The sequence below is a fragment of the Pongo abelii genome, chromosome 6, assembly GCF_028885655.2.
Source record: "Pongo abelii isolate AG06213 chromosome 6, NHGRI_mPonAbe1-v2.0_pri, whole genome shotgun sequence".
Taxonomy (NCBI): domain Eukaryota; kingdom Metazoa; phylum Chordata; class Mammalia; order Primates; family Hominidae; genus Pongo; species Pongo abelii.
The window spans coordinates 36,879,990-36,904,591 of NC_071991.2; the positions used below are offsets into that span (position 1 = coordinate 36,879,990).

At 40.3% G+C, this 24,602-nt stretch overlaps 1 protein-coding gene across 3 annotated transcripts in view; it reads right to left on the bottom strand.

Annotated features, from left to right (window-relative positions):
- The window catches only part of ABCA13 (ATP binding cassette subfamily A member 13), a 486,937-nt gene that overhangs the window by 417,280 nt on the left and 45,055 nt on the right, over positions 1-24,602 (bottom strand). For all 3 annotated transcript variants that reach the window (XM_054559199.1, XM_024249790.2, XM_054559198.1), the window contains exons 4-10: positions 22,466-22,617; positions 20,669-20,697; positions 14,873-15,036; positions 12,358-12,488; positions 8,079-8,212; positions 2,852-3,016; positions 1,193-1,392 (exon numbers count right to left, since the gene is read on the bottom strand). In XM_054559199.1, coding sequence (XP_054415174.1) covers positions 1,193-1,392; positions 2,852-3,016; positions 8,079-8,212; positions 12,358-12,488; positions 14,873-15,036; positions 20,669-20,697; positions 22,466-22,617 — 975 coding nt within the window. The remainder of the gene's footprint in view (positions 1-1,192; positions 1,393-2,851; positions 3,017-8,078; positions 8,213-12,357; positions 12,489-14,872; positions 15,037-20,668; positions 20,698-22,465; positions 22,618-24,602) is intronic.

A 24,602-nucleotide genomic window follows, 5' to 3' on the forward strand; every position in this document is an offset into this window, starting at 1 on the left:
CAGCTTCCTGGGGCTTCAATCTCCTGGCCTGGCACAGAGCAGGCAAAATCCTAGGCTAAAGTGCCAGGGGGCATTTGAGATTTGTAGGATAATTACGGTGACTTAATGTGGTGTTTCTATTAATGTGCATTAAGTAACAGAGCAGCAGGGAGGTTTTCAATATCCCCAATGCAATGTCCCTGCATTTGTTCATTTATGACAGATGTTTTGTCCCTGCCCTTTGCCTAGAACACTGCTTCAAGGCATCCTTGCTGGCTCCCTGCATCCATCCTCCTGTAGCTTTTATGGCCCTGATAGGGAACTGTATTTCTGCCTTTAGCACAAGCACCTCAAGCCACAGAACATCTCTTAAGTAAAAGTTAGGAAATAGGACCTTCAAAAGCAAGATCCTGTTTGTTAAGAGTTCCAGAAAATGTGAAAGAATTGGAAGTGTTTAGAATTTCTATTTCTTAAGTAATCATAATAACACAATATGGTCCTATCCAATTCTGTCATCACAACTCTCCTTCATGGTACACACAGAGCAAGAATTTGTGTGACCTGGTTTGAAATGAACATTTTTGAGATAATATTGAGAAATCATATTGTTCTTATCCAAAGACAGCCTTAACTTCAGAAGGATAATAAGATTCAAGTTACTACAAACTGCCACACCTACTGAGGAAAAAGATCTAATCGGCTATTTTGGTGAATAAATTGTGGTTATCTTAAAAAGGAAGAAACAAGTTCCACCATTTCCTACTTCTAAAATATTTCTGGACCTTATGTAAACACTTCAACTATACAAAATCTTTAAGTAAATATAAAAACATATTTTTTGAAGAGGAAGATTCTAGGAAAAGAGCTACTCATGTAAGGTAGTTCTGTACATAAAAATGCCTCCGAAATGTATTTATTCATTTTTAAACAAATGCCAAAGACATAAAATCTAAAATCCAGGAAACTGACACCTACTCAAATATTGCTCCCGTATTCCGTCGATTGCAGCCTCTGAATAGGCATCCAGAGTGCTGCCAAGACTTCTACCCTGGTGATGGTCCACAATGAAAGCCTCTGATTTCCCATTTGCTAACTAGAAATTCATTGTTTAGCTGTAGTTTTACAGAATGTGTTTCTAACAGTATCATCATGCACTCTTTAACGTCCTGCGTCATCTACCTAATCAATAATCAAACAGGGAAATGTGACTTACATCTTTGGAAATGTATGATTATCTTTTGGGCCATCTGCTGCCAAGCTGTCATTCAGCAGGAGCAGCACAGTGTGCACAGCTTCCACCACATTCCAGGGCTTGCTCTCTTCTTCAAACTGATCCCTGAGAGCCTCCAGACTATGGCCCATGCCTGTGAGTGTCTTCTGAAGCAGGCTACCCTGTTGCCACTGATCAAACACCTACAAATTTGGAAACCAAAATACTAGCATTAATAATAGCAAATTGGAAAGAACAGTATTTAGTTAAGAAATATTAACATACCACTCTAGATGACAGACAGCCAATCTTTATTTTTTGGTAAATTAAAATGTCTGTTAGCAATTGCCGTATGATTTAATTTCTATTCAGAAATTAAAGACTTCATGTTCAACAATGGATGCACACAACTTTATAATCTCTGCCTTATTTCTCTTTCTTCCCCCAAAGAGAAAAAGAGAGAAGGGAATAACATACACCTCTAAACAAATGAAATATAATTTAAAACCTAAACGAACATATTTAGGATAGCATAAATATATTTGCACATTTTTAAATATATACCAAAGTTAATACATGGTTACTAAGTGCCATTTTATGACATGGACATGGGGAGGATGATACTGAAGTCAATTAGCACTGTGGTTTATCATCAACATTACGCAAAAATAGATCATTTTTGCCCAAGCCTGATAGCATGGAGAGGTGCACGATGTGCATGTATGTGTGTTAACTATGCCTTAATTAGCCATGAGTTGTGTTACCCAGATAATGCACAAAGCAAGTGTGTCCACTAGACCATTGGATGCTGGTCATTTCAGCACTGTCCCTTGATTATTTTAGTGCTGGATGACTTTAGTGCCACAAAGTGGACGACAACGCCTATATATTTTTAATGATGTTTTATCTACTATTTGAGATTTTGGCCTTTATACATGACACATATTAGCAGGGAACAAAGTTAAAGAGATGTGTTCTTTAAGGAAAAACATGAGACACAGACGGCAAAGCCTGATAAAACAAATGAGAAGTGACTGCCAGGGGAGCTCTGCCTCACAGTCTCCAAAACCTCCCCAAGAAGTACAAAGCTCTGAAACAGCCAGGGCTCCATGAGCTTCTGAGGCCAGGAGCAATCTAATCACTCAGGCACTCTTCCCCACACCGACATCTCTGTAAAGACAGACTAGAGCCTCCCTTCGTGTTGTTAAATTATGGTCACTGAAATCACAGTCACTGTTTGTGCACAGAGCTTCTGGTCAAAACCAGAGTGAAGGGACAAGGCCAGTCCAGAGCTCAAAGTGCTAGAGGGATGCCAAACGCTAGCATGCAAATGTCCAAAGAGCTGGTCAAAATACACTAGGGCAATCTCATGCACCAATAACACAGCATGGGTCTAGGAACTTCTGAGTTGCCAAGGTGTGTGTGCAAGCCTAGGATGGACTGTTTGGTGATGAGTGTTAAGGGCCTAGGCCTATGGAGCTGGAGCCAGTTGATGCACATGGGACAAGGTGCACTCAATGGCCAGGATGTGGGGCTCCTAAGGCCATTTCCTGGGAGGGACATAAAATCCAACAGTAAACATGGCAGGGAGGGGGAGGAGAACGGATTTGGATGCTCAAACTGGCACACCTTTGAACAGAACATATAGAGAGGGGACAGCACCTGTTGGTAGACTCGCAGCCAGCTGACTGCATGGACAAGATAGTTTTTGGCTTCTGACCACTTGGGGTGGCAGTCTCCAGTGTGGCCCCATTTCTCAGCTTCATCCTCCAATGTGCTGGACAAGACTGAACACACCATCTTCTCCAAGGAGTTGTCTATGGGAATCTGACAACAATATGAAAAAATATTTAGACATAAAGCTCCTTTCCTAGAAACTTCCTCTTCTAAAAATAACACCACGATCTAGCCATAGTAAAAGTTCTTATAATTGCTTGATTGAAGAAGTAACAAGTGATGATATTTATGTGATTTACCTTGAGGGAAGACTTGGTAGTTTAAAAAAAAAATTACTTAAATTTTTCAGTTTCATCCACAAACAATAGGAACAGCTGTTTCTCCAGGCCAAGGACATGGAGATGACATCAAATCTTGTTTCTTTTCATTCTCAGGCCAAAAGTGAACATGGGTCAGCCCAGTTTAATTGATACTTTGGACTAACAAAGTTGTTTTGCCAAGAACATTTTCTTTTCTGATTATCAAAAGTGGATAAAATTGGAAAGATTCAAATTGAAGTCCTGGGTCAGAAACTATTTAACATTTTTGAACCAAATCTCCTTTATTTTATACATGAACTTCAACACAGTGGTCGGGCGTGGTGGCTCACGCCTGTAATCCCAGCACTTTGAGAGGCCGAGGCGGGTGGATCACGAGGTCAGGAGATCGAGACCATCCTGGCTAACATGGTGAAACCCTGTCTCTACTAAAAATACAAAAAATTAGCCAGGCGTGGTGGTGGGCACCTGTAGTCCCAGCTACTCAGGAGGCTGAGGCAGGAGAATGGCGTGAACCCAGGAGGCGGAGCTTGCAGTGAGCAGAGATCGCGCCACTGCACTCCAGCCTGGGTGACAGAGTGAGACTCCGTCTTAAAGAAAAAAAAAAAAGAACTTCAACAGAGTTCCTCCAACACTGCTTTGTAAATACTTATGTTTGTGATATAATGAACACATTCCCCTACTACATCATTTTACAACAATTATAATGCCATCTTTAAGAGATTATGTTGATGACTGCCATGGTCTAAATGCTTGTGGACTCCCCGCCAAAATTCATATTTTGAAATCCTGGCCCCCAAGGAGATGGTATAAGGAGGTAGGGCACTGGGGAGCTGGTCAGATCATGAGGGTGAACACTTGTGAATGGGATTAGCACCCTGATAAAAGAGACCCAGGGAGTTCCCTTACCCCTTCTACCATGTGAGGACACAGCAAGATAAATTTCTGTTGTTTACAAGTCCATGGTCTTTTGTTATAACAGCCTGAATTGACTAAACAATGACAATAGTCAGAAAGCTTAATTTTAGTCCCATGTGTTCACTTTTAGGTTCCTTTAGGATCAGGATTTAAAATATTAACCTGTGACTGTCAAAGCGCAGGGTCCCTGATGTTTTGTTCTATTTTTTTCCCTTAATTAAAAATAATCAACAATACCATGTATCATGTTAGATAGATAAGGCCAAGTCTCCACTCAGATGCTCACAGTCTATGAGAGGCAGATATGCAGCCATCAGTTTCCCTGGGACATGCCCTATTATAGAAGGTTGAAGGAGTAGAGGCAGAGGCTGAAGTGAGGTCACAGGAGATCCACAGAGGATGTGAAGTTAGATAAATCATTTTCCAATTCGGGAAGCAGAGGCAGGGAAAGAGGAGGACTATTCTCTTGCAGGGGCAGCATGTGCTGAGGCCCCCAGCAGGCCCAGAGATTGACAGGGTCAGGAGTCAGACAGACCCCAGGGAGGGCCTAGGCGCACAGGCTGATGCAGATGGAAAGGGCCCTATGAAACCACCTTTGCAGATTATGAGAGTGAGAGAAGTCTAGCATGGCTGACTCCACCTTGCTTCTAGCCTCAGAGGCTGGCTGTCCTTGCTCACTCCTGGGCATATACCAAGCTAACCATAGGAGGAATTTAGTTTGTAGTTTAACTTTTTAGCAAGGTTGATAGTAGTCCCTCCCTAAGATGAATCCCCTCATTTCTCAGGTACAGAACCTGCCGTTGTAAGACTAATAAAAGGCCACAAGATTAAGACTATGGCAGGGACTTGAATGCTGCTAAAATGTAGGTGTAGCTAAATGATAACCAGCCACTGGTCCCTAGCTTGCCTTCTATAATCCCTTGCTGCTCAGGAGTCATGGGGCCAAAGATCACAAGATATGTGACTTCCTCAATTGCTCCTATAGATAACATCACTATTGTCAAACCCAAGATTGGTCTTTTGAGATGTTTTTCAGACTTTTGCATTTTTCCACATCCTTGTGATTTCATCCCCAACCAATCAGCAGAACTCATTTCCTAGTCCCCTGCCCACCAAATTATCCAAAAAAAAAAAAAAACCCTAGCCTCTGAGTTCTCAAGGAGGCTGATTTGAGTAATAACTCCAGTTCTTTCCCTTGGCTAGCTCTACATTAATTAAACCCTTTCTCTACTGCAATACTGCAGTCTCAGTGAATTGGTTTTGTCTGTGCAGTGGGCAAGAAGAGCTCACCAGGCAATTACACTTACGAAGGGTGGGAAGCAGGCAATGGTCCCCCAAGATGTCCATGTCCCAATCCCAAGAGCCTATGAATATGTTATGTTGTATGGCAAGTGAGATTTAAGGCTGCAGATGAAATTAAGGCTGCTTATCACCTGGCCTTGAGATGGGAGATTTTTCTGGGTAACCTGGTAAGCCCAGTGTAACCACAAGGGTTCTTATTGGAGAAAGGAGGCAAAAATGTCAGTGCCAAAGTGATGGGATGCCATTGCTGGCTTTGATGATTGAGAACGAGGCTCAGAACCAAAGAATGTGGATGGCCACTAGAAGCTGGAAAAAGCAAGAAAACAGAATATGCCACCCCAAAGTATGTTTCTTTGGCATATGGATTATTTTGAGCTAAAGACAAACTGAAAACCAGCAGAGGCAGGAAAAACTTCTTATCGTTCCATAACTGTTTAAAAATAGAGTATAAATTTCCTTTTGGTAAAGGAAATTTAGATTTATAAGGAAAATTTACATTATTAAGATAATTTTCATCTGTAAAGATGTCTCCTACCAGAAAGAGAGCTGCTTCTCCAAATAACTCTGATCACCTGGGAGATTTCTCTGCAAAACAGGGTAACTCATTCACCATATATTTCCTCCCCTCACCTTCCCATAACTTGCCTTGCTACTCAGAAACCCCAAACCCCCCTTCCTTTGTATAGATAGCCTTGGATGGCATATAAGCCTTAATAATCTGGCTGCTTCCTTAAAATACAGGTTATCCTTGATCTACAATGAGGTTACATCCTCATCAACCCATCATGACTTGAAAATATCATAAGCCAAGAACACATTTAGTACACCCAACCTCAAAACATAACCAAACTTAACCTAGCCTACCTGAACTGTGCTCAGAACACATACATTAGCCTACAATTGGAAAAATAATCTAACACAAAGCTTATTTTATAATAAAGTATTTATTATTTCATGTAATTTATTGAATACTGTACTGAAAGTTAAAAACAGAATGGTCATCAGGGAAGATCTACACATTTCTCTTTGTGAACTCCCATACATACCTACACAATAACTGGTTTTCCTCTTGTTTATCCATCTTTTATCAGGTTAATTCATGAGCCCCAGCCATTGAAGATGGACTAATAGAGAAAAAAAGAATTTTTCCTCCCCCACAACAGTATGTCCCCTTGACCTCAAGAAGGACTACAGCCCTGCAGACACCTTGATTCTAGCCCAGTGAGACCATTTCAGGCGTCTGACCTCCAGAACACTATGATAAAAGAAAATGTCGGTTGCCTTAAGGCACTATGTTGGGGGTAACTTGCTACAGCAGCAATAGAAAGCTCACACACATGATGTACAATTTCCATGGAGCTTTGTTGATATACACAGTGGTATTTTCTGATCACTTTCCTTTTAATTCTAATCTCAATATATTTAACATTCTAAGGTAAAAGTTTTACACAGTTCACTCAAACTATAATATAATGAGAAAACGGGGTTATAAAGATGGAGAAAACTAGAATAAAAGTCAGCCAACTGGGGTTTCATATTCCATCTACATCAGCATGCATGAGAAAACCCAAGGGTCACAATTTCAAGTCCTGTGGTAGGTAGATAGTTCATAAAATTGTGAGATGATTAATAAAATTGTGCCGGGGATACAAGAAGCACAAAATTTAGTATACTTTGGTGAAGCCTAAACCTACCTGGTAGAACTGGCTTTTCAAACACCAAGCCAGCATGAGGGTCTGCTGGCTGCAACCCAACCATCTAACCCCTGAGACTGAGAGCACAGATCCAGAGTCTAAATACTGAAAGCAACAGTCTGAACACAAACTAGCTGCACTGAAAAGTGAAAAGTGCTATCTGGGAAGACCAGGTTGTGGGGAACTCACACAAAAGTGAGCAAAATCTACATACCCAGCATGGACTGAAATCCTAACAGAAGAGAGTGGGTCCTCTCAAAACATTCCTAACTCAACACTGACCTAGGAGCTGCACCAGAAATGCTCTAACCCTGGAGGTGGAGTCTATGGACCAAAGCTCCAGGTCCCGCATAGTTCTTGGACCTGCACCATGCAAAGCAGAAGTGCCTACAAATGGGCTGGAGTGGCAAAAGGGACTCTGTAACCAAAAGATATCTCCCAGAACCTCAGCAATACCAGCCGTGAACTGGGTCTTAGGGATCATCCAGTCCAACTCCCTTATTTCACCTAGTTAGGGAAGAGGCTCAACTTTGGTGAAACCAGCTGGTATGCATAACCTACAGCTCCTACTCTTCTAATGAAAACTATCTCTTTACCTGGAAATTCACCCACTCGTATCCCCACTCACTACAGCTGGTGCACCATCTTCCTACCAGGACCCCACTAGCGCTGTCTTCAGAATCTCACACCCTCACTTGACCTGGCCTCTCCCACTGCTAGTTCCCAGAGCAATCAAGTGTCATATTATTTCCAAGCTGCCTTTCCATTCTGGGATAAAACTACATGGTAAGAAGAAAGAGACACTTATAGAAAAGCTGGAGACAGTAGGGGTCTCTTCTGTGTAAGGAGCTCGGGTTTTAGCCAAACTCTCCTGTCTGGCTGCCTCTCCCGTGGCACCCGCTCACCCTGCCCCAGCAGCATGCTCTAGATCCAGTCTCCAGAAAAGACCCAGCGGTGTGAGAAGCAGTCAAGCATGTGTACCTCCTTTAGTTCAGCTGAAGAGTTCAAGATCTGTTCCGTGTGAAGATCATCAAAGCCAAACTGGGATTTGAGATCATACTGGACTTTCTGTGGATCCCACACTATATTCTGCATGGACAGGTGGTAAACTGGCTCTGTTGGAACAACAAAAGATTTACACTAGCAGTTGTTTGAATATTTTGATATGTCTAATGTAATTCAGAAAAAAATACCTTTTTCATCTCTAAAAGAAGAGCAAATGAAGACCAAACACCATTGGGGCATCAAATAGAAAAAGCAAACAGAATAAACACTTGCTGCTATAGAGAGAATGGTGAAGTGTCCCATGCTCCCTGGCACAAATAGTTGCAACATTTCCAGGAGATAATTTTAAACCATATTTCAAGAGCTTTATAAAATTCAAGTCATTGAACCCAATAATTTCACTTCTAAAAATCTTTCTCAAAAAGCTTAATCAGATATCTGAGCAAAAATTAAGGTATGACAATATTTTATCGGTTCTATACTGATAAAATATTGAAAACCAGCTAAGTGTCTAGTATCCAGGGAAAGGATAAATTATAGTATATCCATAGCATAAAATACTATGGAGTCTTTAAAACTGTATTCTCAATAATTATTTGAAGTCATAAGAAAAAGTTCCCCTAACTCAAGTTATCAACATATGAAATTCATGAGCTACCCAAAAAACCCATGGCACTATCTAGAAGAGACACATTCAAAACATAAATTGAAGACCCCCAAGGTATGACAAAATCGCTGGGGAGTATGCCTCAGCAACTGCAAATATAAAAGCACATAAATTTCTAGGTGTGTTTGAACCTTGAACCTTCATTTAGAAATTAGATTGTTTCGGATCATGATTCAACACCCATTGACTGAGCCCCTTCACCTGCCAGCCACTGATAAGCCATTTTCACATGCATTATCTCATAGGATCCTTATAATTGCAGTGAGGTCTACAAAAAAAAACCACAATCCATGACATTTACAAAGACAGACCAAGTCAACAGGGACTTCAGGAAGGTATTAAAGATGGGGAAAATCCCAGAAATACAAGACTTTTTGTTTCCAGTCTGATTGCCTTTACATGGCATCATGGGAGGAAAAAAGATTGGTGTCTGAGATTAAAACCAGCATTTACTGTATGTTGAAGAGGTACTAGGACCTAGACTAAGAATATACCATGGGAGGTCTCACTTAGTCCTCCAACCACACTATGAGGTAAGTGCTGTAATTATCCCCTTTTTCTTAGATTAAGCCTCTGATTCAAACCCAAATGATCTGGCTCCCGAAGCTGAGCTATAACTATTAATCTCTACTGCTCTCAGAAGGTACTAGAATTAGTCACAGAGTTCCAGAAAGGAGAGAAAAAATAGTGACATCAGTGTAGCATACTTATATAAGTATAAAATCTTCCTCAAAAAGTGAAAGACAACTTGGATTCAGAAATTTGTTGCTAAACAACAGAGAATTCAGAATGTGTAGATTAGCAGTTTCAGTGCATAACATAATTGGATCAGTAGCCTAAAGTCACATGAGGCCACTCATCCCTTCCTCTTCACATTGGAATTGGCTCATCAGGCAAAAGAATTTTTCTTGGAGACAAGAGACATGAAGACAATTTTTAGTTACCTCTCAAAGTATGTTTTGTAATAGTGTTCCTTAGCTTTGACTCGCTGGAGAGTTAATAGAAAATTGTTTATTTTAATTACATTCTCAACGGTAATTACATTTTCAATTGTAAGGCAAATTGGTTGTTGTAATTTGGATGATGTACAAAAACTTGAGCTTCTAAACGAGTTTGTTAAATTAAGGTCACTGGGAAGATTTCGATGAGGTGTTTTATTCATCTCACACCCCACCTCTGGGTTTTGTTCTCAGCATAAGAAATAGTTCCCAGTGGAACTAACCTAACCTGAAAATGGAGTTAAACGTTAATGAGCTAGCTTTTCTCTTACAGAAAGCTGAAAAAAAAAAAAAAAAAGGCAAACCTTTCCATGTGGGTCTCACTGTGCTGAGTCACAAGCAACAAGAAGAAATAAGTGACAGGTGGAATTTGGGGCCATAGAGGGTTTCATGTTAGTTTGCTCCATGAAGCAGCAAAATTCTGAATGGGATTGTAAAAATCTCTGTGTATAACAATCTCATTGTACAATAGTTTAGGGCTGGGCGCAGTGGCTCACACCTGTAATCCCAGTATTTTGGGAGGCCGAGGATGGCAGATCACCTGAGGTCAGGAGTTTGAGACCAGCCTGGCCAACATGGTGAAACCATGTCTCTACTAAAAATACAAAAATTAGCCAGGCGTGGTGATGCATGCCTGTAGTTCCAGCTACTCGGTTGGCTGAGGCAGGAGAATTGCTTGAACCCAGGAGGCAGAGGTTGCAATGAGCCGAGATCTTGCCGCTGCACTCCAGCCTGGGCAAAAGAGAGAGACTCTATGTCTAATAATAATAATAATAATAATAGTTCAGGAGACTAAGACCTCAGGAGAAAGTGGCTGATGGAAGACTTGCTCCCAGGATCCTGAACCCCAGAACTACCTGCCTCCAATCCACTCCTCACACCTGCCCAGGAGTGTCTTTCTATAATGCAGATTTAATTCTACTGCTTCCATGGCCACTCGTGTTTTGGCCTGGGCTCCTTTCTATGCCACCCCCTGCTACTGCCCACTGTACCTCAGACACACTGAATGTCAAACATTCACAGCTCTCACCAAGCCTAAGTATCTCACACAGTCTTCTCTCTTCCTGGAAATGCTCCCTCATCTCTTTGATAAACTCCAACTCACCCTTCAAAACTCCTCCTTGAAGTTTTTCCTGAAGCAGATGTCAGATCCCTACTCTGTGGTCTTTGTTTTTCGTTTGTTTGTTTGTTTGTTTTTTATTATTGACATATCTCTCTCCTTTACTAAACATGACTTCCTTGAAAGTAAGAACTATGTCTTTTTTTTTTTAACTTTAAGTTCCGGGATACAAGTGCAGAACATCTAGGTTTATTACATAGGTACACATGTTCCATGGTGATTTGCGGCACCTATCAACCCATCATCTAGGTTTTAAGAACCACATGCATTAGCTATTTGTCCTAATGCTCTCCCTCCCCTCTCCCCCCACCCGATGACTGGACCTGGTGTGTGTTGTTCCCCTCCCTGTGTCCATGTGTTCTCTTTGAAGAACTATGTCTTATTCAGCTTTTTATTCTCACTGTCTGGGGAAGTGTTTGGCTCATAGGAAGTGCTCATTGTTTATTCAATGAGAGAATGAATAAATAAATGAACAGATGGATGGGTTGGTGGGTTGGTGAGTAGATGAATGGGGAGGTAGATGGATGGATAGATGAATGGATGAGTGAGTGGATGGATGGATGGATGGATAGATGAATGGGTTGGTGGGTTGGTGAGTAGGTGAATGGATGGATGGATGGATGGATGGATGGATGGATGGATGGATGGATGGATGGATTAATGGACGAATAGATGGATAGATGGATGGATTAATGGATGAATAGATGGATAGATGTATAAAGAGGTTGATGAGTTGTTTAGTGGGTGAATGGGTAGGCAGATGGATGGATGGATGGATGGATGGATAGATGAATGGATGTGTGGGTAGATGGATGGACAGATGAACAGATAAATGGATGGATGAATGGATGAGTGGATGAATTCCAACTTTGTTGTTCTCTCACTGTATTTCCCTTAGAGATATAGCCAAAGATAGAAAAATTGAGAAAAGAAGGGAATTAAAAGTAAAATGCTCAGACTCAATTGGCAATTCAGGAAATAATAATATCCTGGGTCAAGAAAAGAGCTATATAATTCCATTCCCTCCCCTGTGGTGGGGCTGCTTATTTAGTTAGGGACTCTGTAAGTCCACATCAACCTGCCTCCTCTTACTAGCTTTGCCATTTTTAAAATATTTCCTCCCAATAGGAGCTTAGAGAAAGGAAAGATTAAAATCACAGAGCTAGTGATAGGTCTAATATTAGAAGAAATAAAGTCAAAGAATTTTAAAATTAGTTATTTTTAAGTTAAAAATATCATTTATATTAGCAATGACTGCAGAATTTCAACAGTGGTAGAAAGTCAAATTCAGTTTTGAGTTCCAAATTTTTATTCTATTTTTGTCTTGTATTAACAGAAACAATTGATACTTTTTGAATTTGAAATTTTAATTAAATCATTTTGGACATCATTTTAGCTCTATGTCAACTGTCAATGAATTTCAGTAGTTAAACGTTTTGAAATATAGCAATAGCTACAAGGCACCCATACCAGTGACTGCTACTCCATGTCGCTGCAGAAATGTCAGTGTTGAAATGGTCACATTCAATATAAGTTCAGAAACCTTGGAAAAAGTTTGGTTGAGTGGAAGCCAATCTAAATCTTCTAGGGATATTAAGGAACTAGAACCAAAACAAAACAAAACAAAAAGCAATATGAGTGGGTAGTTAGCAAAACAAGTAGCGTCAATTCTAGGTTTACTTACATCCCATGGACTGGGCCCCTAGTGCTGTTGCAAGATGTGGCTGGACCATTTACATGTCAGCATTCTTTGTGGCTTTAATGTGACCCTAAGTCCCTGAACTAGTAACTAAATGTAAGAGGTAAGGTCTTCTCTTGAAACACTTGAGAACTTAGGCCATCTTCCACTCTGCCTTTGACACAGAACTCAAGTTTGCATTGGCTCTGCCATAGGTGTTATTTTATACGCAGCCTTGATTCTTCCTGCCATAGGGCAGCTGATGAGGCCAGCCAGGGTGCAAAGGGCTGCTATGTTAGAAAAGCAAATGAACAGTCAGCCTGGCTGCTTCAAGTTCAGATAATCAGTCTAATATTTGGGGGGCAATACCATGTACCTCAATCCTCCACCCTGTCTTAACCTATGGATCTGAATAGGTCAAGGGTTAATCAGTGGCTGTTAAACTGTTTCAAAGAACAAGGAGCTTTGGGGAGGGAGAATCTACATATACATATTAATTTTATTTTTAAAATATTAATGTTTTATTTTATAAATAAATATGCTTAAATTTGTAGATTAGAAAATGCACTCAACAGAAGTTGGAATATATCTGTATTTTAGCAACATGAGACCATCATGTTTTTCATCAAGATTTTCATTAAGAAAAATCTTTTATGACAACTTTGTGTATTGAAGAGTTTCCCAGGATTATAAGATATATCATTGAAACCTGGTACCACTTGCAAATACTTCTATGAATGCAGATTTTCTTGATATGCCACTAAAGCCAAATATGAAAATACAATTTATACTGAAGCTGATATGGTTCAACAACTGTCATCAATATCTTCTCATTTTAAATTTTGCGTCTCTCAGAATAGCCAGATTATTTTCATTGTTCACTGCTAACACAGTCAGAGCTTTGGGCAAGAATACAAAGGGAGGCATTTCAAATATGTTCAAATATTTAAGTTATAAATCAAGCTAACTAACTATCAAAATATGTTCCATTTTCCTACATTGACAAATAAATCTTCATAACAACTTGGAAAGCTACATTCAAATTTAGAATTTTCTGATCCTCAGAGTTATGCACCAGAATGTGGGAGTTTGGGGAGCACCTGTCCCTGGCCCCAATCTTCAGCCCACTCCTCCCCTATGTGCTCCCCACCCTCAGCTTGGTCTGTACCTCAAGGGGCCTCAGTGCACATAGGTAGGTCCTCCAGCCTACAAAGCCCAACAGCACCCGTGCCTCCCACCCCACACTCCTGCCAATGGCTGCAGCCACCCCTAGAATACCCTTAGGCTGGAGGAGGCACAGTCCAGTGGTAAGACTTGCCCTCAGAAGGAGGGGCCAGGAAAGAGGCTTGACCGGGCTCTGGCCATTAAATTAGAGAACTCCAGGGTGAGAGGGAATCAGGGTGTGTGGGCTCTGTGGACACATCCCCTTCACCCCATGGGCATTCTGAGCCATAAGCAGAGGCACAGTCCAGGGAAAGCCAGAGTGGGGACCTCCCCAAAGCACAGGCCCCAGGACAGGGCCCTTTTTGTTGTAGCCTAAGGGCAACGTGGGTTGCTCTCACCAATGGCAGATAGAATAAATAACAGTTAAAAACCAGAGAAGAATATCAACCTTTGCTAATGAAAAATAATAAAACCCATTATCCATACAATGAGTTTACACAAAATAATTCAATTCAATTGGTTATAAAAGAAGGCCATGCTGATTAAGGCATGAGAAGCCCACCACAGGAAGGGATGCTCCCAAAGGTCACTCCACGTAACATGGGGGTCAGATCCAGCATAGGAGACCAATGTCCAGCTAAGTGAATTACACAACTGAAGCAACTGAGCTTATCAGTTCTGAATGCTATATTGGGCAACTATGGCATAATTTCTTAAGAAATTAGTTGAAATTATTATATTCAAGCCTATCTCTAATAGTGAAAAACTTAGAAACAACCAAAAATCCAATGCCAAATTTATTAAGTAAATTATGGTATATAGTACTTTACCAGAATGATATATGCTGCAGCCATTAAAAATGGCCATTTATGAACTATAACAACATATGAAATATTAAAGTATGGCGCTAACTTTTTTAAATCAGGGAGCACACGCTCTGAACAACATCACTGCCCATATATAAAATATGTACACAGACAGATGAGGGACATTCGTGGAGGTGCAGAAACTTCTCTTGTTTCAAGGTAACATTATTGTGAGGTTTTTTTAAATCCAACAATTAGTAATTTTTATTTCCCATTTTAAAAATAAGGTGAAAAAACAACATATCAATACTTAGTTATGTTTTTCTTTTTCACTCACTTCAAAATGGTCTGGAGAAGGTTCACTGCAACATCCATGCCGTCTTCCACATGATCATGGCTTGTGTGTAGTCTCGGCAGTAAAAGTAGAAAATCCCAGATATGAGGCTGCTGATGGAGGCTTTCCAGTTTCAATATTACCTCCTCGGTCTTATTGAGATCCATCTGATGCAAAAAAATATATACCAAAAGTTTCCCTCTGGAGTTTTATTAATAGAGTAAATGAAACAGAGAGACAGATGCTGCAAAGGTGCAAAATTGTAGACATTCTCCTAGTAGAAACTCACACTTAATATATCACTACATTGAACAGATTTGCCAATCTGTTGAACACAATGTTAAAACTATTCTGTTCAGTTGGAGGGTTTTTTTTAATGGCTTAAAAATATGGACAAGGGGGGAAAAAGTGTGGATGGGGTAAGAAGAAAAAGGCTGATTTTTGTAACAAGCTGTACCAACTTCTACAGTTTTTGAAGCGACAAAGTCTTTGACATAGATCCTGGATAAGAATGTAATGATCTATTCTTTACATGTAAATGATAAAGAAAAGAGAGTAATTCAAATATGAACAAGAAAACCCAACATTTCACTGAGCACTGATGGCTTGATCGGAAGGCAAATGCAGCTGGCCCATAGTATAGAGCCTTTGGATTTCTCTAGATACCCGAGGCTTTCTTATTATACGCCAAGAATGGCTAAGTGCAAAAATAGAAGGAACATGGGTCTCCAGTGCCTCACTGAGCCCGCATGCTCTCTCTAGGTGGAAAAACACCCCAATGCTCCATGACATCCCGGTAACAACTACCCCACACTCTGTGATCCAAGCTCCGCAGTTGCTGGCTCTCTTCTTGCTGCCTAGTTCCCATTTCTTCAATAAAAGTGAGTCCTGCATTTTAGACCACTCGTAAAAGTCACAGCATTTATCTTTCAGATGAGATAGAGTTAAAACAAACAAACAGAAAAAGAAGCATTCTCCAGAGGTCCAACTACTCCAAACGAGACACACTCCCTCTTCCTCACACCACTCTCAGTGGAATGAAGAGAGGGTCTCAGAACTCAGCAGGGTCCTGGGAAGCTCCCAGAATGAGCTGTCTCCATTTCTGGAGGATTCTGGCTTCTAGCACACTACCATGCTTTTTGGCATGACTTCAGCCACGATTCTCACTAATTTCCATATCTAATGATCCTCAAATCCCGTCTGTTACTTTATCTCCCTTCCATCCAATGATATTTTCTTCCACCTGCTTGAATCACCCATTTCTCTGTTCAAAATCTTCATTTTGTTTTCATTATCAATAGCTACAACTTCATGCACCTCACTCTTCGATGACCAACTCCACTCCTTTTCTACAGTTCCCCAACTCTAATGACTCTTCAGCCCTACTGGGCCCCACATTCCATTCTGCCAACACCTCTTTCTTGTCCCCATTGCCCTCATGCCCCTGGTCCATCCCTGGATGATCTTTCCCTTGAACACCCACTCAACTCTTTTCTCTTCTCACAATCTATCATATATTCCACTGGCAAAAGAAAAAGAATCCATCCCCAGCCAAATTCAGTGCTTAGTCCTCAGGCTGAACTCAGCCCTCCTGCTCTCCCACCCCTCAAGAGCATCATCCAGCAACTGTCCTCTCTTTTCCCCTCTATTGGTTCATTCTTATCAGCATGTTATTATCTGCCACCTTAAAAAACACAACCTGTTCCTGCCATAAGTACAAAACCCTAAATGCAATCAAGAACAGACATCAGACAACCCCAAAATTGAGAGATATTCTACAAAATAAGTGATCTATTCAAAAATCATGATGAAATAAAAACAAAGAAAGACCATTCCAGAACAAAGGAAACTAAAGACAGGACAACTGAATGCAATACATGATCCAAGATTTTCTTTTGCTATTAAGGATATTATTAGAACAATTGGAAAATCTGGAAAAAATCTATAGGTTAAATAATTCTACTGTATTAGTGTTAATTTTCTGATTCTAATAATTGTACTGTGGTTATGTTCAAGAATGACCTTGTTTTTCAGAAGTACATAATGAAGTACAGTCAGCCTTTAGTATCTGTGTGTTAGGCATCCTTGGATTCAATAAACCATCGATTGAAAAAATTTAGGGAAAAAAATGGATGGTTCCATCTGTACTGAACAGGGAGAGAGGGAGGGAGGAAAGGAGGGAGGAAAGATGGAAGGGAGGGAGGGAGGGAAGAAAGGATGGAAGGAAGGAAGGGAGGGAGGAAGGAAGGAAGGAAGGAAGGAAGGAAGGAAGGAAGGAAGGAAGGAAGGAAGAAAGGAAGGCAGGAAGGCAGGCAGGCAGGCACGCATGGTGATTAACACCTATAATCCCAGTATTTAGGGAGGCTGAGGCCAGAGGATGGCTTGAGCCCAGGAGTTTGAAGCTCAACGACAGAGCATTTTTTGTCTCTAAAAAAATAATAATAATAATAATAATAAAGAAGGAAAATAAATCCATATCTCCTGTCTCCATTTAGGTTCCCCTGCAACAAGGACTTGTATATAGGTGGCTTATTCAGGAGATGGTTCTTAGGAAGAAGGAGCTGAGGAGCTGGAAAGAATGAGACAGGAAAGAGGGAAAAGTCAATGCAGCCATCAAGGGCCTGCACAGACCATGCTGGCTTGAATCCTCAAAGCCTGTCAGGAACAAAGGTACTGCCCAGAGTTGAACCATTGCTGGGGGAAGTTGGACCAACCTTCCCCAGTTCCCCAGGACTGAGATGTTTTCTGGAACAAGGGACTCTCAGTCCCAGGCAATGTGAGTCTGGTTGTCACCCCAGCTGTGGGTTGCAATGGGGTTGTTAGCTCCCCTGCCCTCTCAAGCTGAACTGACTTCAGGAAAGAACAGAAAGCAAAATACTCTCAGCACGTGTTTGACATGGGGCCCTGTGACCAGGAGTCTGAGCTCTCGAGGAACTGTCCATCTTAGCTGGGGAGAAATTAGGGAGCCTGCAGGGTGGGAGCAGACACCAAAGGCCTCTGCAATACCCAGCAGCTTCCACCCCATGCTTCACTGCTTCACAGCCTACCATCTTGAGTCATATACACTCTCTGTCTCCACTTACTTGCCCCCACTCTCTGTCTCTCTCTGTTTTTTTGTGTTTTGTTTTGTTTTGTTTTTTTTGAGACTGAGTCTTGCTCTGTCACCCAGGCTGGAGTGCAGTGGCACAATCTCAGGTCACTGCAACCTCTGCCTCCCAGGTTCAAGCGATTCTCCTGCCTCAGCCTCTTGAGTAGCTGGGATTATAGGCACCCACCATTACGCGCCTGGATCTTTCTTGTATTTTTAGTAGAGAAGTGGTTTCACCATGTTGGCCAGGCTGGTCTTGAACTCCTGACCTTAGGTGATTGGACCACCCCAGCCTCCCAAAGTGCTGGGATTACAGGCATGAGCCACCGAGTCTGGAGTGCCTCCACTCTCTTTTAAACCCACTCCAGTCAGGCTTTTACCCTCATCATTCCATCAGAGCCTTTCTTGTCAACATCACTAATGAACTCCATGCTGCTAATCCCAGTGGCACTTCTCCATCCTCTTCCTACATGATCAATCAGCCACCCTTGAGAAAATGGATCATCCCCATCTCCTAGAAAATTGCCTTCCTGGGCTTCCACGACATCCCACATTCTCACCTTCCTCCTCCTTGCCTGATACTCTTTTTCAAATGCAAGTGCTCGGTGCTCAGCCCTCTTTCTCTGCTCTGTCTACACACTCTCTCGATGACCTTGAAGTCTCATTTATGCACCAACACTTTCTAAATTGATATATCCAGCCAAGAGAGTTTATCTCAGCTCCAAACTGGAAACTCCCACAACCTCCTTGGCAATGCCACTTGGATATCTCACTGACATCCCCCAAATCAATTTCTGATTTCCCTTTATATCCTCTCCTCCTCTCTGCTCAGAAAAACCTGTTTCAGTCTTTCCCCACCTCAGTAAATGGCCACTCCATTTTTCCAATTACTGAGGTCAAACCACATAGAGTCATCTTTGATTCTTCTCTTTCTCTTATAACCTACCTCACATTCATCAACAGAGCCTACCGATTTTACCTCCAAAATATATCAAAACCACCCTCACATCTCACTACCTCCCTCACTAACTGTGTGTCTGTTCTAAAATACCTCCATTTGTTGCATAGAAGGATGAGCTGATTCCCTACGTGGACTCCCACTTCCGCTCTGGGTACCGTCGGTCTCTGCTTGACACAATGTCCAAAGAAATCCTCCGAAAACATAACTCAAGTCCCACCATTCCTCTGCTCAGATTATTCAGATAGCCATTTCACTCTCAGTGAAAATCAGACAGTATAACATCTTTATCAGAATTCTATAATAAAAAAGCAGCCTAGAACTCTTTCATTGTAACAAATAGATCTTTTTTCCTGTAGCCACTTTTCTTCAATTCTTTGTACCGAAATGTTTTTATATCACAAACATACGATGGATATGATACTGTCCTCTGCTTTTTACACTTGATCTAATAACATACTCATTTTCCACATACCATACTTACTATTAAGTGACTGTACTAAGAAGGCCATCAAGGTCAACTTATCTTACTTTGGGAAATTAGAATTATCCATCATTATCAATGAACATTTTATGCATACAGCTTTTTATTTCTCTTGTATTATACATAACATTAATTTTCAGAACAATTACAGAGGCAAGAAAATCAAGTTGCTTTTCCAAAAATTATTATATCTTTTTTTATTGTCACAACCATATGAGATTATATCAGTAAGCTACAACATCACAAGCATCAGGTATTATAATTTCTTTTTTAAATGCTAATTTAATCATTAAAGTGATGGTTTATTCTATTTTTAAGTTCTTTCATTATTTGTAAGATTTTGAGTGTGTGTGTCCCATATTTTCCTTTTGACCTGGTGCATCAGAAAGTTCCAAGTTGAGTGTGTGTTCAATACTCTTTGCTAGTGTCATTATTTAATGGATACACTGACATTCTTGCTTCATTCCAATCCACTAGCTGGCCCCTGTTCCTTTACTTTTCTCCTAATGGTTTTATGGCATATTTTTTTTTGAGCTGTCTAAATCTTTCTTAGAATTAAACAGATACAGACACATATGCTTCTGTTAGTGCAATGCTACTACAAAGGCCTGTACGGTCAGTCAGTATCTGGTGCTGCAATATGAGCAATGAAGAATTTTTAATATTGTCAAGGTTCCACCTTAACTTGAGGCTTATCAACCGGACTACTGATGTTCTGGGTCAGATGATTCTTTGTTGTGGAAGCTGTCTTGTGCTTTGTAAGATTCTTAGCGACATCTCTGGCCTCAACCCACCAGAGGTTAATATTACCCTCCCCACTGGTCCACAGTTATGACAACCAAAAATATGTCCAGACATTGACAAATATCCTTTGGAGGTCAAAATCACCCCCTGTTGATAACTAGTGCCTTAACTGAGGGCTTCGTGCCTCGAGGGAGTCACTACTTATGTGCCAAGCACAAATCTCAGACCATCCCTGAGATCAGATAAACTCTGTACCCATCTTACAAAGCAACTCTGTGGATCGCCCACCACCTGCTGGCCTCAGGTTTCACCTCTGCTTTTCACAGACCCAGAGCCTTGCTTCAAAAAATTCAAACTTGTCTTTTAGCCCATATCTACAAAGATCTTGGCTCTCTCCAGCTTCTATACAATTGTTATACAAGTCATTAGAAATAATCTTTGGAAATGTAAACTTAAAAACAGTGTTGTAAACTTAACCATTCTGTCTCTGAAGACTAATTTTCAAACCATTGTTAAGATACTTACTGTAAAAAAACTGGAACCATAAGAAGAATCTATAATAAAGAAGGTTTAAGAGATATTAGTTCAATCATCAATGAAAAAGCATATGCTAAATGCCTACTTTTAATTCTAAAGTCAAATGGAGTATCCAAGAGCCCTGGCCCAAAAGCCAAATGCACCAAAAATGAAGAATAAATCTATCTTCATAAGATTTACCTGAAGAAAGCTATCACCATAGATTTCCAAATATAAGTATATTCATGGGAAAAATTTAACTGGTAAACCAAATTTCAACAATTTGCCAAAGGGTATTGTATTATTTTATTAGTATCCAATTTCACTGGGCATTGCAAAAATTCAGGATAGGAGAGAGGGAATAAATGAAAATTTTTTAAAAAAGAAAAAAATGAAGGAAAAACTTGAGAAAAAAGTGAAATTATAATTTTTCAGATTAAGTTACATATATCATAGAAAATGACTCAAATAATAGAAAACCAGAAATAAAGTGGGAACTTCATCTCAAAAAAATTTAATTCTTCTTTAAATAGCATGTTAAAAACCTCATTTGAAAATCAAATTTGATAAAAGTAGAATGACCCTAAAATAGAGTTTAATATAAGAACTCCATCATTTGGTGTTTGGAACCATTCTGGTCTATTGTTGATAAATTTTGGGTCCATTGTGAAATCAGCTTTCAGGGAGGCCATGGCCAGCCCTGCCCCATCCCGGACAAAGGTGCTATTTTGTCTCTTAAAAATACCACATAATGCCATCTGCCTTGGGAAGCCCATTCTTCATGTTTCTGCCAAACTCTTTATTTCATGGTTTTGTATACACTCCATGAAGAAAGAAAAAATTACATAGGAATTATAGTTGGAGCTATATACTTAGGATTATCAGATTTAGCAAATTTAAAACAGAACACATCCAGTTAAATTTCAATTTCAGATTAGAAATAAATTATTTTTTACCAAAGTATGTAACACTTGGGACATACATATATAAACACATTTTTGTTATTTAAATTTCAAATTTAACTGAATGCCCCCCATTTATTAACAAATATTGCAATAGGCAATAACTCAGGGATGTGAAGAGAGGCAACTGGCTGCCTATTTCTGAGGTGCAAACTTCTCCATTTGTAAGCAAAACTCTCTAAGATCTTTATCCATCTTAACTTTCCCTACTGTAGATTTATAAATAAGATGAAGCCATATATATAATGTGGATGTTCTTTATAATAAACAGAAATTACTTTTGTTTAGGGAATAATCCACCCCAATAATCCAAAAGGTTTGTAATCAAAGTAAATAAATAATCCAAGGCCAGTCTTAAAGGGTTACTAACATGGAAAAGACCAATCCAAATATACAAGAAGGAAGAAATGAATTGGGAATGTGTGTGTGTGTGTGCGTGCATGTGTGTGTGTGTGTGTGTGTGTGTTTGGGGAAGGCGGGGACAGACTTTAAAAACAGAATAAGAGAAAGCAAGAAAGGAAGACAACAGCCGAAGAGTGCAAAGGAGTAGGCAGAGTGGTGAGAAGGTAACTGTGGAGACAAAGTCAGGATGGGCTGCAGCCCTCTGAAGGTTGTGCAGTGCGTGCACTGCACAAGGTGCCTTCCCAGGGGGCTGAGGAGAGAGAATCCAGCTCCACCCTCCACAACCGTCTGCAGGTGCTGGCCTCATCCATGAAAGACTCACAATGAAAGTTTAGCACAGGCAGGAGTTGAGCATTTAACATTCTGGGTTCTCATAGCCTCCACAGCTCTCCCTAAGCTATGTCCAGGTAGGTAGTGTCACAGTTATGAGAGGTTTACTTGCCTGGAGTTTTGGATCGTTCTACCCAAAGTCTTTTTAAGTTTTTTGCCTTGTCCATCATTCCATGAATTTCCTCTGCCAGGTCTTGCATCTCTTTTAAAAAGGCCAAGTTGTTGACTTTCTTGGGGTCAGCTGCAGTTTGGAACCTAGACAAACTTTAAACAGAATAAACACTGCAAGTGAAACTCTTTAACAAGAATAAGTTTCCTTGGCATTTTTTAAGATTCTTGATACCAAATTGTTTTCAATTAAACTTGTACCAACTTACACTCTCATCATCTACCCTGAGAGCCCATTTCACCTGACCCTCATCCAAAAGAGAAATCGTTATTTAAAAAATCTTCACAAATTTAAAATTAGAAAATTGTTTTCATTCTCTGTATTATCTGAAAGCTTCGCCATTTTATGTTTATAAGCCATTTTTTTAATTTATTTAACACATATTATACAGCATGCCCTGCACACGGTGCCTGGAATAAATACATCAGTGAACAGTACGGACATGATATGATCTGTGCTTGAGGAGGAGACAGAGATAATTATGGAGAATGTTTTAGTTTTTTAATTCCATGCCTTTATTTTACAAATTAGAGAACATAGTGAAAATGAATTAACAGTTGTCAACATGTAAATCTACTGCGAAAGAATAACAAAGCTTACATCACAAAGAGTTACAGTAAATCTCTTCCACAAATATTATCACTTAATTCTCACAACCTATAATGAAGTCAGAGCGGGTTCAACATTTATTGATGAATAAAATAAATTCAATGACTTTCAAGTCAGCTATTTAGAGATGAGGAAATGTGGCCCAGACAATCAAAGTGAATTTGCTAAAAGCAAGCAGAATATTTGCAGCAAAGCTAGGTCTGGAGCCCAGAGAACTGAGCACTGGCTTAGATGACCTTCTACTACAGGTGGTTGCTACATACACTCAACAGAAATCTCACCTGTTTTTGTTTTGTTTTGCTTTGAAAAAAAATTTAGAGAAAGGATCTTGCTATATCGCCCAGGCTGATCTTGAACTCCTGGCCTCAAGTGATCCTCCCACTTTGGCCTTCCAAAGTATGGGATTACAGGCATGAACCACCATGACCAGCCAGAAATCTTACCTTTTAAGTGTGGCCTTCAACTTGAGTGGATCAGAATTTCAAAAGCACAGCAAGAAATTACTTCTCTGCTGAGGCCTCATATTAAAGGCTAAAAATGACCTCTGAAAGCTATGAACCGTGATTCAAACTCTCCTGCCTCACTCAAACGTGAGATTCGCCTGGGAAACCATAGAATTATCACATTATAGAAACTGATGTAATTCAAGATGAGTTTCCCCTGTAATAATGAGCAGGTTTTACGTTCTTTTTCTAGTTATTATCTCAAAAGTACCTCAATTTGTCCTTAAGACCAGATTAGGAACTATCATTAACATGAGAAATGTTTATAGCAGAAAAATACATACAAAATCCTTGATTAAATGTTAATTTATGTGTGTGAGAGAGAGAGAGGGTGAATTCTAGAGCAGCAGGGAAATCCCAGAGCTATAATAGGATTTGGGTGGAGAGCAGTTTCCTCCTTTCTGAGTACAGGTCTTTATTGAGACTTTTATCAGGTAATGCTTGACCTGCCAGGCTAGGAAAAGACTTGCAAAGGGAAGGTGGGGGATAAAAGAGATTACAGTGGGGAGATCAAGAAAAGGCCACTGGACAGAGATGACTGAACTTTCTCCGCCCTCAGACTGACACTGAGAATCACCCCTTCAAAGGGCCAGGAACCAATGCTGCACCTAGAGACATCCCTGCAATTCTATGAAAGACCCACTTGAGGTTGTCAGAAGTACATGGGGCCTTGGGAATCATTATTCAGGTCCCTTCCTCAGTTTGAAGATGAGAAAACTTAGACCCAATGAGAGCTCCCTTGGAGTCAAAACGTTTTTAAAGCAGTGTCACACTTGGGAGATTATCTTTAAAATAAGATTAAAATATTACCCACCTAATAGGGTGGTGTGAGGATCATCCAGCACCCAGCACTGTGTAAATAAGCAGGAAGAGAAGTGGCAGTGGTGAGACTAACACTGAGATATGTGTATTTTCCGCATAAGGACTACAAGAATAAGCAAGGAATGTGAAGCAATATGATTATTCTT